The sequence below is a fragment of the Manis pentadactyla genome, chromosome 13 (assembly GCF_030020395.1).
Source record: "Manis pentadactyla isolate mManPen7 chromosome 13, mManPen7.hap1, whole genome shotgun sequence".
Taxonomy (NCBI): Eukaryota; Metazoa; Chordata; class Mammalia; order Pholidota; family Manidae; genus Manis; species Manis pentadactyla.
Window position 1 is genome coordinate 38,778,194 of NC_080031.1, and position 15,586 is coordinate 38,793,779.

General features: G+C 37.9%; 1 protein-coding gene across 1 annotated transcript; it reads left to right on the forward strand.

The window, feature by feature from the left end:
- The first annotated feature begins 6,661 nt into the window (after positions 1-6,661).
- On the forward strand, positions 6,662-9,336 carry LOC118917659 (polypeptide N-acetylgalactosaminyltransferase 1-like). The gene has a single exon (XM_036895700.2). The coding sequence runs from the start codon at positions 6,705-6,707 to the stop codon at positions 8,382-8,384; it is 1,680 nt and encodes a 559-aa protein (XP_036751595.2). The 5' UTR covers positions 6,662-6,704; the 3' UTR covers positions 8,385-9,336.
- Positions 9,337-15,586: the final 6,250 nt, after the last annotated feature.

Below are 15,586 nucleotides of genomic sequence, written 5' to 3' on the forward strand. Positions count from 1 at the left end.
ACTCTTATTTATGTGTATGGTTTAGATTTCCACCATATTCCTACTCTTCTTTTAACTCAAGTTTTTAATCTACATTATGGAGAATCATATCTAATAACTAAACCTTTTTTGAGAATAATGATGTTAGGTAAAGTCCTAAACAGCATGGGAGAGACAGAAAGACAGAGAGGTTGGAGGGAGGAAGAGAGAGAGAGAAATAAAGAAAATAACTTTCCAGTCTGCAGTTTTCTTACACAGTGTGATAAATGCTGTGACCAAAGAGCAGAGAGGGAATGGCCGGAGCCCTGAAGAGGCTTGTTAATACAGCCTGGAGGATTTCTGGAAATACTTCCCTGTTACAATGATGTTTAACCTACATCTCTAAAAACGAGCTATTATAATATAGAGAAGATATATAGAAGGCATTCCAGGAAGGGGAAAAAGGATATTCAAAAGCTTTGGTATGATAAAGCACATGTCTTCATGAAAGTGCAGTAAATTTATTATGACAAGAACAGGGTAAAGAGGGGAAGAAGTTGGGAAACTGAGAGTTAAGAGATAAATGAATCCAGTCTTACAGAACTTAGGATGTTTATGTTTAAGGATGAGCTACTCTGTATGTGTTTGAATACCACTGGAGATTTTAAGCAAGAGACTGATGTACAGGTCAGGACTCTTAGCAAGAATACCACACTGGAAATGTGTAAGATGAAGGGAGGAAAATTTTTCATTGGAAATAGTGAAACTAGTTAGGAAGCTATTGTGATAACTTTAATTACATATGTTGAGAATCTAGTTGAAATCCGGTAGGTCAGGAGGAAAATATTTAGGAAATAACAGTAAACAAAAATTGATGACAGATTGAAACTGGGTAGATACAAAGATTCTGGAGTGATTCCTAAATTGCTGGGTTGAAGAATAATATAGAGATTAGTTTATTTCACTCAGAGGCTGGCTTAGGACAGCAAGGTCAAGGTCTAACTGTCTGAGTGATCTGGAATATTTCCCTTCTGCAGTCTGAATCCCATTCTCTTCTACTTTTCTATTCAGCAAAAAATTACCAGCTACACTTGTATCCCCATATATCCATTTAAAAGTATACATGAACTTAACACTATTCTGGAAGTTCTGTTTAGATAATTAAAATGCAAAATGAAGCAGTTTTTTATGTAAAAGAAAGAAACAGATAAATCTATGGAAAATTAAGTAAAGGATGCTTAGAATTAATAAGAGACATCAAGAAACTAGACATAGGATAAATACACAAAAATTACTGGAAGCAACAAACAGGAGATATCATGAGTGAAAAATAACAAACTGTTTAACATGTAGAGGAAAGAAGGGGTATCTTAAAAAGAAAAGTGAAGGAGCTGTGAGGAAAACTACCTAACTTCATTGAGACAGAGTGGTAACTGCTTCCAGACGGTACTTTCCCTGTCTATTCTAATTGATTTGTGTTTCTGTTGTACCAGTTAACAGTTAACTATGGTCCAGGCTGTTGATTCTTTCCAAATGATTGTAATAAAATCATAATCAGAACTTCAAAAATTATTTATCAGAAACTTGACAATAAATTTGGAAACAAATACAGGCAAGAATAACAAACATTTCATAAAAACAATAATGAGGCTGGATCTTGGCTGGATATGGAAATACAAAGAAATGTAATCATTAAAACAGTTTTGTAGGTACACATAAAAACTGGTGTAATCAATGAAACAAAGTAGAAATTCTAGTATAATTGGGACATAATGTTTGATAAAGCAACAATCTCCATAAGAAACTGGAGATTAGAGTATTTTCAAATAGTACTGGAAAAACTTGGAAGCTGTATGGGAAAAAAAATTCAGTCTACATCTCACGTTGTACTTTGTGTGAAAATAAATTTCAAAAGGATTAAAGATTTAAATGCATAAAATGGAAGCAAAAAATATAGGTACACATGAAGATTTCATTTAATTTCTGAATAGAAATGCCTTTCTAAGAAGAATGCAATTTAGAAAAATCACAATGAAGTAATATATACCTACATATTTTTTTCAGAAAAATTACATTAAAACAAAAATGTGGGGAAATAAAACATTAAATATAATAAAAATAACATAACAATGAATAACAATAATATGCTTCAAAGTTTTACTTTAATCATATTCTACCAACCTTTTAGATTTGGAATGGAGGGTAGGCAAAAACCTCTCCAAGTCTGGTGGTCCGTACCTGTTTTTCAGACAGCCTCATTTGCACCAGACATTTAAGTGACAGCTCTAGGACGTTTATCAAGAACAAGAAGAGGAGGAAGGGGAATTGAGGAATTGTTCCTGTGTAGCGACAACACACTGACATCCAAGGCAGGACTGGATGAAAATTAAGAGCAGAATTCTGACATCTCCCTTTCTATTTTTATTCTTCCAACCCTCAAAATTGGCTTCCCCATACCCTAACACACAAAGGGATTCAAGGCAGTATCTGCATATCCCATTGTTGGAGAAAATGTTCTCAAACTTCTGTCTCCCTTTTTACTGCCTTTGGGGTTGACATTGTTGGGAGGGAACCAGAAGCAGAGTAAGTTCTTGGTTGTCTTCTTTCTATTTGCTCTCATTTTCTTGGTGACTGTATCTAGAAATGTGGCTTTAATTATCACACATATTCACTAGTGATTCCTGTATCCAACTGTGTATTTGATAGCTCTCCCTGGACTTCTGATAAGCATTGCAAATTTCCTATGTCCCAGACTGGGCTCCCACTGTTTTTCCCAGATGTCTGCTTCGGACAGTCTTCTCTATCTCAGGGGCCCTCTGTCTCACAGTTGACCAAAATTTTGAACTCGTCTTCGACTTTTTTTTTTCCATAGACCTTTTTTCACAGACTCTCAGAAAAAATTAATCAGAAAACAAACTTGCTATCAACCTCCTGCCATCAACTCTATTCCCAGACTACATCAGCACCTGAGTGTTCAAGTAATCTCTACTTGTATCAAGCCTATTCTATTTAGTACATCAGCTCAACTTTAATAAAATGCAAATCAGGCCTGACTCTTTTACCAAAAACATTCCAATGTCTTCCCACTTAAAGGAGAATAAAATTTCAAAACTGTACAATAAAACTCTACAAGATTCTACACAACCTGGTCAAATGCAATCTCCCCAATATAACCTTTAACCTTTGCTTTTCTCAGTCCCTTCCCTCCATCCACAGTGTCCTGCTCAAGCTCGTGTGTGCGCTGCATGTTAGGTAACTACATGGCTGATGCCTTCACCTCTTTAGAATTCAGCTAATGGGGTCATTATCAGAGAGGCCTTTTTCTTGTGTCTTTTACCATATCATTATCTTGTTCAGACTACTTAGTTTCATTAATACTTATCACTGCCTGCCCTGTTATATACTTATCCATTCATTTGTTCATTTTCTTCTTCCAAATAGAATGTAGGCTCCTTCAGGGGGATACTTTTGTCTGTTTTTTTGATGCCTATCCCCACCAGCTTGGAGGGTGCCCAGTACATGTAAAGTACTCAGTTAATATTCATAAGAGAGCATTGATTAAAAAAATCATTATTGAATACATTAAAGGGGAAGTACTAAAATATTTAATTTGACACTGTTCACTTTGGGGTATGGGCATGTCTTTTTTACCTATTTCAATTTTTATTGCCAACTATCTGGCTGATTTTGTAATCTCTCCTTTTTCATTTAAATCAACATGGTATGCTTTTTTTTCTCCCCTCTTCTTTCACTTCCAAACTACCCCCTACCATCTCAGTCCACACAGACAGACCAATCTGATTTTCTTCCTTTTCCTCTTTCCAAAGGCAAGACCTAAATAAAGGTGTGTGGAGGTCATGGGAAGTATAATTATGATCAGTATCTTGGAGGGCACAATTCTTTAATGTTTTATCTAGGTAAATACTGTCTTTGTGTGTGTACATTTGCAGGAGTGCTTATAAATTGTTTTTTCATGAATGTATCTCTCACATGCATATGCTAATTGTATTACCACAAATTAACTTTCTTCTGTAAGTAAAGCATATAATCCATTTAATTGAGCTTCTTATTGAATATTGTTTATCTGAATTTGGTTAAATAACATAAAATTATAAATAAAAATATTTATAAGATCCTAAATATAAATGTTTATATTCAAATTTATAAACACATTATATATAATTGAAACTGATAGAAGGGAAAATGTAGATACAATATGTCTAAATTTGTCTTAGTATGGTATTTATTTGGTTAGCACTACTTTTTCAAAAGATTCATAGAAATACATCATTAAATATTTCAACCGTGATATTAATTCAGTGATCATTACTAAGTCAAAGGATTTAATAGAATACTATACTATAAAAAATGTTTTAAAATACATTTCATTTAAGAAATATGTTTAGAGAAGTTTTGAGGAACAAAGTTGTTTCTGAGCTGAAATATGATTTTAATGCAGGGGAGAGCCCGTGCTGGTGGCCAGTGGCTGTGAGACCGTCTGAGGAGATGAAACGCCATGCAGAGGAAGGAGATGTCCAAAAGAGCAATCATTTTTTTACTCTTTTAAAATTTCTGTCAGTTTAGTGATCTATTTGAAGGGGGGAAATTCAGAGATAATTACGTGTTGGGAAGGAGTGGTTTTATCTTATGTCCCCCCCTCAGAGTTGTTTTTCTTGCACGATCTCCCCGTCATGAGCTCCTTTCCTATTGTGAGACACCAGTTCTGTTGTGGACATTATGGACACTTCTGGACACCTTCTGGAGCTGCCAGGGGGTGCACATCGCCTGGTCAGAATATGTTTCTTTCACTAAGAGTATAAGGGGAGATGAAAAAGGTTACTAGGCCATGCACCCCTTGATTTCCCAGTCATTTTAATCTCCCCTACCTCACTGTGCACAGTATTTACCATTTCTGCTGTTAATCTTGCTAAAAGCCATTATATGATGTTTCTTCACTGTAGTAAAAGTGCTGGCACTGTGCTCACCGATGTATCGCCAGCAAGAGTGCTTGGTGTATAGAAGATTCTTGGCAATTATTTGTTGAGTAGCTTCTTAGCTTATGAAAAAAGATATCCGTGTATTATTTATACTTTTATATGATTTTTTATCTTTATAAATGTCTGACTTTAAATATTCTGGACATTCTTTCATTTTTGGCATCTAAAGAGAGGGTGTGCTGTTCTCTGTCCCTCTTCTGCCCCCAGTCTGCAGTCAGCTGCCCTGCTCGGCCTGCTTCTCTGCAGATGCCTTGCCCTCCGCCTTCCTTTGGAGTTTAGCCACGGAAGGAGCTTCGTGTCTTGTGACAGTCCCCAGCACCAGCTCTGCCTGTCTGTAGGTGTCCCCTTTTTTAATAGGGTTGAAATTCCTTCTCCCAGGAACTGTGGGTGACATGGAAAGCTATCAGCCCCAGGCCACCACTTGGGTTCCTTTCCCAAAGCACTATAAACAGTTCCTTTATTACATTTTCTTTTAAAATTCTCCCTGTGTGTGCTTGCATTTTTTTACTGGTAAATTAATAAAACACAATTTTCAGTTTTGGCTTTTTTTTGCTGTTTTTTTTTTGTACTTGCACATTAATGAACCATTTAACCCTTTACTGATGCCCTAAGCAAAAGGAAGTTTGGAAGTTTTCCAATCAATTAAAGAAGTATGTACAATATTTATCTATTTCATAGCAATCCACCATAATAAAAATTTGTACTTCAGTGTATTTCAAACTATATTTTCTGGAATTAAATAAAATTAGCATAGGTGGGATAGTAGACAGTACATAGTAAATAGCCCTTAATAAATATTAACCATATTATTACTAATATTAATCTTGCAAAATGTCTGAATGGTTTGACTGCTATAATGTCTACTTTTTTGTAGAAAAGTAAGGAAAACAGAATTTGTCAAAATTTTAATAGCCTCCATAAATCATATTTAACAACTTTGTAGATTGTATATCTTACCTGTATACCTATTTATGTTAAGTATGATGACCTAAAAGTGAAATAGAGATAACCAAGGAAATAGGCATAACATTCTGCTCTCTGTTTAAAGGAACTCCATTCCAAAAGGTTTTGTTGATTTTGGTTTGTTTCTGTGATTTTTCAGAGGGTAGAGAGAGGGAAAGAGAAATGCGGTGGAACTGAGGTGCTCCTTCCCTAGATTTATCAGCCATAGCCTTTCTCAGAACATATTATCCAACAGTAGTCTTTAATATTTTACACATTTTCCTTGTAAAATAGTTTACATAGGCCGCGCGCTGTGACGACCTCGCCCTAGAGGCCTGCGCGGGCGCCCTGCAGCCCGGCCCGCCGCGCCGAGGCGGTCCCGAGCGAGCGGCAGAGGCGGCAGCATGCGTTGCGGTTCCGAGTAGCGCGCCGAGCCCGCGAGGCCCGGCGCAGAGGCGGGGGAGGGCGCGGCGGAGGCGGGGCCCGCGCCGGGCCCGCCCGCCCGCCAGGGGAGCCGGCGGCAGTGGCCGAGAAGGCTGCGCGGCGGACGGCGGCCCCAGATTAGCACCGCGCTGCGGCCCGCGGGACCGTGCCGCGACCGCCGGGGCCGGCCCGGAGGAGCGCCCGCGCCGCCGCCGCCGCGCGCGGAGGGAGGAGATGTGGGACGTGGATTTGGGATATGAATTCACTTGAAAAACCACTTTGGGGTTATGAATGTGATTTCTGATGAAACTGGATTGGAATAATTTTCATGATCTTTGATGTTTGTATATATATTTTAAAATTTTGCATTTGACTTAAAGTGCCATGAGAAAATTTGCATATTGCAAGGTGGTCCTTGCCACCTCCTTGATTTGGGTACTCTTGGATATGTTCCTGCTGCTTTACTTCAGTGAATGCAACAAATGTGATGAAAAAAAGGAGAGAGGACTTCCTGCAGGGGATGTTCTAGAGCCAGTACAAAAGCCTCATGAAGGTCCTGGAGAAATGGGGAAACCAGTCGTCATTCCTAAAGAGGATCAAGATAAGATGAAAGAGATGTTTAAAATCAATCAGTTCAATTTAATAGCAAGTGAGATGATTGCACTCAACAGATCTTTACCAGATGTCAGGTTAGAGGGGTGTAAAACAAAGGTGTATCCAGATAATCTTCCTACAACAAGTGTGGTGATTGTTTTCCACAACGAGGCTTGGAGCACACTTCTGCGAACTGTCCATAGTGTCATTAATCGCTCACCAAGACACATGGTAGAAGAAATTGTTCTAGTAGATGATGCCAGTGAAAGAGACTTTTTGAAAAGACCTCTAGAGAGTTATGTGAAAAAATTAAAAGTACCAGTTCATGTAATTCGAATGGAACAACGTTCTGGATTGATCAGAGCTAGATTAAAAGGAGCTGCTGTGTCTAAAGGACAAGTGATCACCTTCTTAGATGCTCACTGTGAGTGTACAGTGGGATGGCTGGAGCCTCTCTTAGCCAGGATCAAACATGACAGGAAAACAGTGGTATGTCCTATTATTGATGTGATCAGTGATGATTCTTTTGAGTACATGGCAGGCTCTGATATGACCTATGGTGGCTTCAACTGGAAACTCAATTTTCGCTGGTATCCTGTTCCCCAAAGAGAAATGGATAGGAGGAAAGGTGATCGGACTCTTCCTGTCAGAACCCCTACAATGGCAGGAGGCCTTTTCTCAATAGATAGAGATTACTTTCAGGAAATTGGAACCTATGATGCTGGAATGGATATTTGGGGAGGAGAAAACCTAGAAATTTCCTTTAGGATTTGGCAGTGTGGGGGAACTTTAGAGATTGTTACCTGCTCACATGTTGGACATGTGTTTCGGAAAGCCACACCTTACACATTTCCTGGAGGCACAGGGCAGATTATCAATAAAAATAACAGGCGACTTGCAGAAGTGTGGATGGATGAATTCAAGAATTTCTTCTATATAATTTCTCCAGGTGTTACAAAGGTAGATTATGGAGACATATCATCAAGACTTGGTCTAAGACACAAACTACAATGCAGACCTTTCTCTTGGTACCTAGAGAATATTTATCCTGATTCCCAGATTCCACGTCACTATTTCCCTTTGGGAGAGATAAGAAATGTGGAAACAAATCAGTGTCTAGACAACATGGCTAGAAAAGAGAATGAAAAAGTTGGAATTTTTAACTGTCATGGTATGGGAGGTAATCAGGTTTTCTCTTATACTGCTAACAAAGAAATTAGAACAGATGACCTTTGCTTGGATGTCTCCAAACTTAATGGCCCTGTCACAATGCTCAAATGCCACCATCTAAAAGGCAACCAACTTTGGGAGTATGACCCAGTGAAATTAACCCTGCAGTATGTGAACAGTAATCAGTGCCTGGATAAAGCCACAGAAGAGGACAGTCAGGTGCCCAGCATTAGAGACTGCAATGGAAGTCGGTCCCAGCAGTGGCTTCTTCGAAATGTCACCCTTCCAGAAATATTCTGAGACCAAATTTACAGAAAAAAAAAAAGATCGACTGGGCTACCTCAGCATACATTTCTGCCACATTCTTAAGTAGCAAAAAAGGAAAAGTGCTTTCCTCCTGCAGGATGTAAGGTTTATCAGCCATTAAAACTAAGACTCCTCTTGCTTTTCACTAGCTGTGAACCAGCCTTCCTGCCCAAGGACATGAAAATGCATAGTAGCAAGACTGTGCACACCGATGTTTACAAGATTGAAAGAATCTTTCATCAAGAATCATTATAAAGAATATTCAGACAATGAAATAACAGAATGTGCTGTCCAGAGAGCTGCACATTTTATGGTTTGCTTGCACACCAGTAATTTCTACTGAATGTGCTGTCATAATGAAGAGATTTCCAAGATTTTTTTCTGATTAGAACTGGTAGTATATTAAATATTGATATAAAAATAAATGGAAGAGGAACTGAAACTAGATTCAGAATCATGAAAAAGTTTTTACAATTAAAAAGCTATATTAAACAGGGTTTAAAGGAAATTAGGACTATGAGAAGTACAATTTGTTAAAGTATCAAATTTCTATATAGATTTTATACCTCAGTGGGGAAAAATAACTAATTCCAATGACATTCATTTGTTTTCATCTATGATAGTCATGGATGCTTTCTTTTTCCTTGGGGTGCTGAAATTGGGCTTAAAAAAAAAAGACTCTGAACATAGTTTTAATTACTTTCTACAATTCTTTTTATTTAGTTTGTGAGCTATTGTAATTGTAACTTTTAATTGTCTTCAAAAAATGGAGACTCAAAATAATGTCTGGTCTCATTCAACCAGTTAGGTATCTCGGTTGCTCTTGGGTCAACTGGCTTAGAGACTTTCACACACAAATTTTTTATTAGGTTTTTAACTTAATTGATTCAGCTGATTATGCTTAATACCCAAGATTCATACTACTGTGCTACAGATTTCTTTCCACAGCAATAAATATTCAGTTCTTTGTTTATAATTCCATCCAAAAAAAAAAATAGTTTACATAAATCTGAAAAATAGATCAATGATACTCTTGAGTAGATATTTGAAGATATTTACAATTAACTGAATAATTGAAACTTTGATTTTTATTCTTAGGAATGTAGAAATAAGAGCTCTATTTAGGATAAGAGTACAATTAAAACATGGTTGTTAATTAAAAGGTATTCATATATTGTGCTTAGAGTATGAAAAAATGGAAAAGTTAGGAATTATGCTTTAACAATTTCGAGTAACTGTACACAGTTGATTTGACGCTGTACACTACTTAATTCAACATTTCCTATATTTTTGAAGTGCAGTGATTCTAAAAGCTGTTAAATAAGGAAAAATGAAATCTAGGTCTAACGTACTCACTTTATTTAATAAATCAAGTGAAAAAGATAAGTGAAATTATTGGAAGTTAAAGTATATATACATATATTTGCCTGAATCCCTTACGTTTGCTAAGATGCAGCTTCCAGGGCTAAGCAGTGTACGCCCTCTACTGGTAGACATTGGAAGTGCAGCAGTGTTGCCTGCAGATTCCAAGACGTCACAGTGACGACTGTTTCCTAGAGAGAGAATGTGCTTGGTGACGCTTGGTTAGGGAAACAGGCTCCCACTTCAGGGCCTGGTGCCTCAGCCATGGGTATGATTTTGGTGAGCTGGGAGCTGTCCACACTGGCAGCATTATGGTCAACGGAACCCAGAATCAAGGTATTGTGTGTTTGTTTTCCGGGACATGGTAATGACCCCACGTGGCTGATGGAGAAAGCCATTCAGGTTCTCCCAAACTCGTTAACTATGGGTCGTGGTCCTGTACTGTACTGTAACCAGATTGCTTGAAAAGCAGGGGCTCTTTGAAGAATGCCAAACAGCAGCACTCTGAGCCGAGCACTACCCTTGGGAACATAGGTATGGGAATGATTGACCTGAAGACTTACTCCTCACCCTCACCCTAAACATCTCCTTTCACCCCTCACTTTAGGGGCCTCACCCACACCTCATTGAAGACATAGATCTAAACGGATCCCTGCCAGTAACCCTATCCCCTTAAGCTAACTCCAAGCAACACCTCAATTTGACGCTGTACATAACGCGAAGCCTTGCCTGAACCCCTAACCTCGCCCTCACTTGATACCTTCACTGTTAACTGGAAAAAAGAAAAACCCAACACATCATCTCTCACATAAACCATTATCCCAGCTCTAACCGAAAGAGAAGTTCACACTAAATCTAACCACATATCAAACACTAATTCAAGATATAACCATAACCCTGCAAACACGATTAACCTAAATGTGACCCGCAGGAGACCCATTTTGTTTCCTATGGCTCAGAGTATTCTCTGAGTGTATGGCTCAGAGTGAGACGTGGTAACTTCATGTCACTGGGACTATCATGCATCAGTTAACTTGGAGAGAGTGTTCCCCATTAAAACAGTTCCCCTCATTCTAAAACTGGGCCTAACTCACTCTCTAACACTAAGTTTTACCCCTATCGCAGACACCAACCCTCACCCCACATGTAACTTTTAACGAAACACAAACACACAAAACCCCCTATACCTTATACACTAAATCTTAAACCTAATCCTCAGCCTAACCATCAAAACTACCTTGAATATTAAACTTAAACCCTTGCTTGCTCCCTGTCACTGTAACCCTAGCTCAGAAACTGTAAGCCTGAAACCTGATTATGCACCATGAAGCCCTGGAGGGAAACCCTTAAGTTAATAACTACGGCAACAGAGCACAACCCCAGGTCAGATCCCCTAAGCATGAGCCTCAAACCCAAACCCAGTGTTTTATTTATTAGTCAAGAACATAAACTTATAGAAGTGAATTGATGTTCAGTTTTGTATTACATAACAAATGACCCCAAGAGTTAATGGCTTTAAACAACCATTTTATTGTGCCTGTGATTTGCTGAGCCTGGAATATGGAGAGGACACGTCTGGAAGCTTCTGTACTGGTCTGCAAGATATCTGCTTCAGCATCTGGAGTGGGTCATCTGCTCCCAGGTTGGCTCCTTCCCTTTTTTCCAGGATCAGGCAAAATTAGGTAGAAATATAAAGCTTAAATAAACTTGACTTTATGACATTAATTAAATAAATACTGACACAGATATCCACAGTTGAAATAATAATAAATTATGAATTAATATATTTTATCTCAGGAATATAATAAGAATTATCTCAACAATCTTCAGGCATTTGTGAATGTCGTTCACAGTAGAAGGTTGATGAGAGAATTCATATGATCATCTTGATGGATGCTTAAGAAGAATTTGATGACATTTCTCAATGCATATATTAGCAATTTATGAATAAAGAGCTATAGCCTTAATTGGTATAGAGCATCTAACTGAAAGCCACACCGAGGAATATAAAACAAAACAATGCAAACAAAGTATTATATATACAGAGTTTAGGATTACCAAGGATTCCCAGCATCACTATTGTGATTTATCACTAGTAGAGGTTTTAACAAGTACCTCCAGCTTCCTCTATCTCTTCTCAGCTTCACGCATGTAAACTACTAAACTTTTGATAATTCAGGCCTTGTTCTTTCAAACCTGCATTTATTTGGAATTATCTTTTCTGCTTTTTCTGACTGGCGACTTCTAAATCTTCTTTTGCCATCTCATCACAAGTTTATCTCTTTCTGTGAAAATTTCCTTGACTCCCTTAATGTTAATAAACTCACTCTCTCTGATTTTTTTTCTATATCATTTTTTAAACTTAAACATTATACTTTAATGTCAGTTTTTTCCCCCATCAAAATAAGTGCTCTTTGAGTGTAAGGACAAAGACATTAATCATTGCATACCTGAAACTTAGCACAGTGATTGGTGAATTGTAAAAAGTTAAATGCAGGCTTTTAAAACTATAAGTGAATCCACAAGGCTTACATTTTGCTTTTAAGGGAGCTTGATGTTCCTCTCCTCAAAATCTTGGTAGGTTTCTCTCTAAAATAACATATTTGTTCTTCATATATATCAGTTATGATTCTGATATAGAACTTTTTATTACACCTAAAACGTTGTCTACTGCGCAGTAATGCTAAAATTGTTACTCTCCTGTAAGTCAGTAATTATTTTGTTAGATCATTTATTATCTCTTGTATCAGTTCTTATACATTAGCATAGCAAGATGATTTTAAATAAACCCAGTTGGAAAGGCAATGAAAGCTACCTGTATGAGCACCACATACAGAAAATACCATGTTTTCAGAAAGATCTTTGGCACAAGATAGTTTGCAAAATTAACTTGATAGATTATCTTAGGTAAATAGGTACATAGAATGTGTAATGCATACATAAACTGTTTATATGACATGCTATACATTGTATATATAGTAAAATATATGCTCTCTGTATAGTCTGTACAGAGTATATATGCTGTCCATATACTGTAATAATATATGTAAACATGAGCACTAATGTGTATGTACATGCACTTATGCTACTTGAAACAAAATTTATTTCAAGTCCTAGTGTGCTTTTACAGTAGGCTCTTCCTTGGTTTCTTCATATCGTGGTACAGAACCGTTAAAACGATATCACTGAAATAGACAGGGATGTCTTACGGTTAGTAATGCCATCTTTTGAAAGCATGGAAATAAATTTGAAAATCTGGCTGGGTAGGCTCTGGAGGTGAGACTGCAAAGTAAGGTGAGCACATGAAATAACTCAGGAGGAGGACTTGGACAGATGCTAGTTTTCACCCAGGTGAGATCATTTGACTGCAGCGCTGCCCCCGGGACTGAGCCACTGCTTCAGTGACATTGTGACATCTTGGCAGCAGCTTCCCTTCTGGTTTTACAACATCTGTCGATTGCAGCCCATGCAAGCTTAAAGTGGTATGCTAAGTTGCTCAACATGATGCGAAACTTGAAATTCTCATGGGCATTATTGCCTTGGACATTAAGACATCAGTAATCTTGAAGCATCATAGTCAAGGACAACCTTCAGAAACTTAAAACTTGGCTCTACTTTTCACCAAAGTGTATATAATTTAGTTGAATGTTTTTCTTGTTACCTATGTACAGCCCTTATATTGAGAACTTTTATATTTTCCTTCTTTATTTACTTTCAAAAAATACTATCTTTTCTGTATCATTCAGGGGGATGTGTACATAGGGACAATTGCTCTTAGAAAAAAAAGATAGTTTCCTGTAACTCATTCTTCAAAATCTGACAGAGTTCACCTTTGTTTCCTTGCTGTGACATTGTCTAATGAAAGAGGAGCTAGACATCCTCCTATCCGTCAATGTGTATGCATTCATTTGCCTCCAGAAACACATATGAATTTTATATTCATCCAATAGTTAGGGAATATTTTAATGATTTGTCTTGAATGCTATAATGTAAAATGTGCAGAAATTGCCTTTAAGCCTTAGTGTAGTAAATGTGAGTAAACATGTATTGGTGATCCTTCTTTTCTACCACTAATTCACTAGAGTAATAGTTAATGATGCTGAGAATAATGCTATGAAGTTAATACTTACTCCTAGGAGTCTGTGAGTCCTATTCAATCTATGCACAAGAAGACTCAATATACTGAAAGAAAAGAAAGAGGAGCTGGTTAGAAGCCTTTCAATCTATAACTTGGGTGACTTTTTCTTAAATCTTTTGTTTTTCTTTTCCTTTTCCATATTTTTAAGTCCAAGACTTATAATGAATGAGGACTATTCCATATCATGAGATTCAGGGTGTTTGGGATGGTTTGCTAAAGAATAACATGACTGGTGAAGATTAAGACAATTCTGAGGTTATATAACAGCTTCTCCAGTTTGCACCTGAGTAAACATAGCCTTAGCTTAGTTACTCCTGGCAATAATTTTAAGATGCCACAAGGTCACCTACCTTTTATCTTGACAAATCAAGACTGCTTGAGGAATAAAAGTGAGAAATAAAATGCTTCTGTGCTTAATGAGAGGAAGATCAGTAGAACAGAAAAAAAAAAACTAAGAAGTGGTTGAACAAAGTAAAGAAGCTCTTAATATACTTTAGTGAATAACCAAAAAATGAGAAAAAATAGCTAGAACCACCTATATGATAGTCTACTCTACTTCCCACCTAAACAAAAAGTGTTGTTGATTAATAGTGAAAAGTTGACTCATCAACCTGAATATATGCCATATTTTCCATTAATTTGCATTACTCAGACCCACTTAATACTAAAGGGATGTAGTATTTGTCTTACAAAGAGGCTTCAACAATTGTACTACGGAACATAACCATTTTCTTACAGAAAAGAAAAAGCCAAGTGAGAGTCTGGTCAGCCCGACTTAAGGCGAGCAGGAAGGAGCCTGCTGCCCTGACAGCAAGAGAAAACCAAGTCATCTGCAAAATCATCATTTGCTTTAAGGCCTTGGGAGAGGTTAGGTTGCAGGGCAAACAACAAACCTGAAATTGAACAGGAGGCAACTCCAGGGAGAAACAAGACTTGAGCATTGCCTTACCTATGGCGAGCAAAGAAGAAGATGTGGCTGCGATATGTGTGGGGAAAAAAAATCACCTGAAATGTTTAACAAATCATTAAAGACTGAATGTGGGCTAATAGAAAAATTTAGAACTCCTTGACGCAGTAGATGCAAGGCTCGTTTGCACCCAGTTGTAGTCTATGGACCTTACTGGGTATACAGAACGAAGATTAGGGAGTGCTTGACCTGGAGGAAGCTTCCCAGGGTGGGCAGGTCTGGAAGAGGGACCAGCTCTCAGATGCCGGTGAGCTCCTGACCCTTTTCCCCTGCAGGCAAAGGCCTTCTGCCTCTTGTCTTCACCAGGGCACAGGTGAAGGCCTGTAGCATCAAGGAGAAGGAGAAGAGTTCTCTTGCGATTATAATGGGGTTCAGTGGAGAGGTTTTTAGGGTTGCTGCTCCACCCCTGTCTTTAAGCCATCAGGTTGCATCTGCATTTCAGAGGGTGCCTCTTCCCACACACTTGTTCCCCTCCCCTGTGGTCTTGCTTTTCACTTAGTGCCACCAGCCAGGTGGGAGGAAGTCTGAGGGTAGGGTGTGCAGCCAGGCTTAACTGTGTTTTCTAGTGTTTTCTAACTGCATAATAAGCAAGTTTTAGGGACAATGAATTTTGAGAAAGATTTTTTTTTTCTGGCTTGAATCCTGTGTCCTGAGCTGTTAAAATATTTTAAATACTTGACTATTTTAGTGTTTACATACTTTAATGTATTTGTCTTAGAGAAGGAATAA

Excerpts from the sequence above, each read along its gene's own strand:
- LOC118917659 (XM_036895700.2), top strand. The coding sequence starts at position 6,705 with ATGAGAAAATTTGCATATTGCAAGGTGGTCCTTGCCACCTCCTTGATT.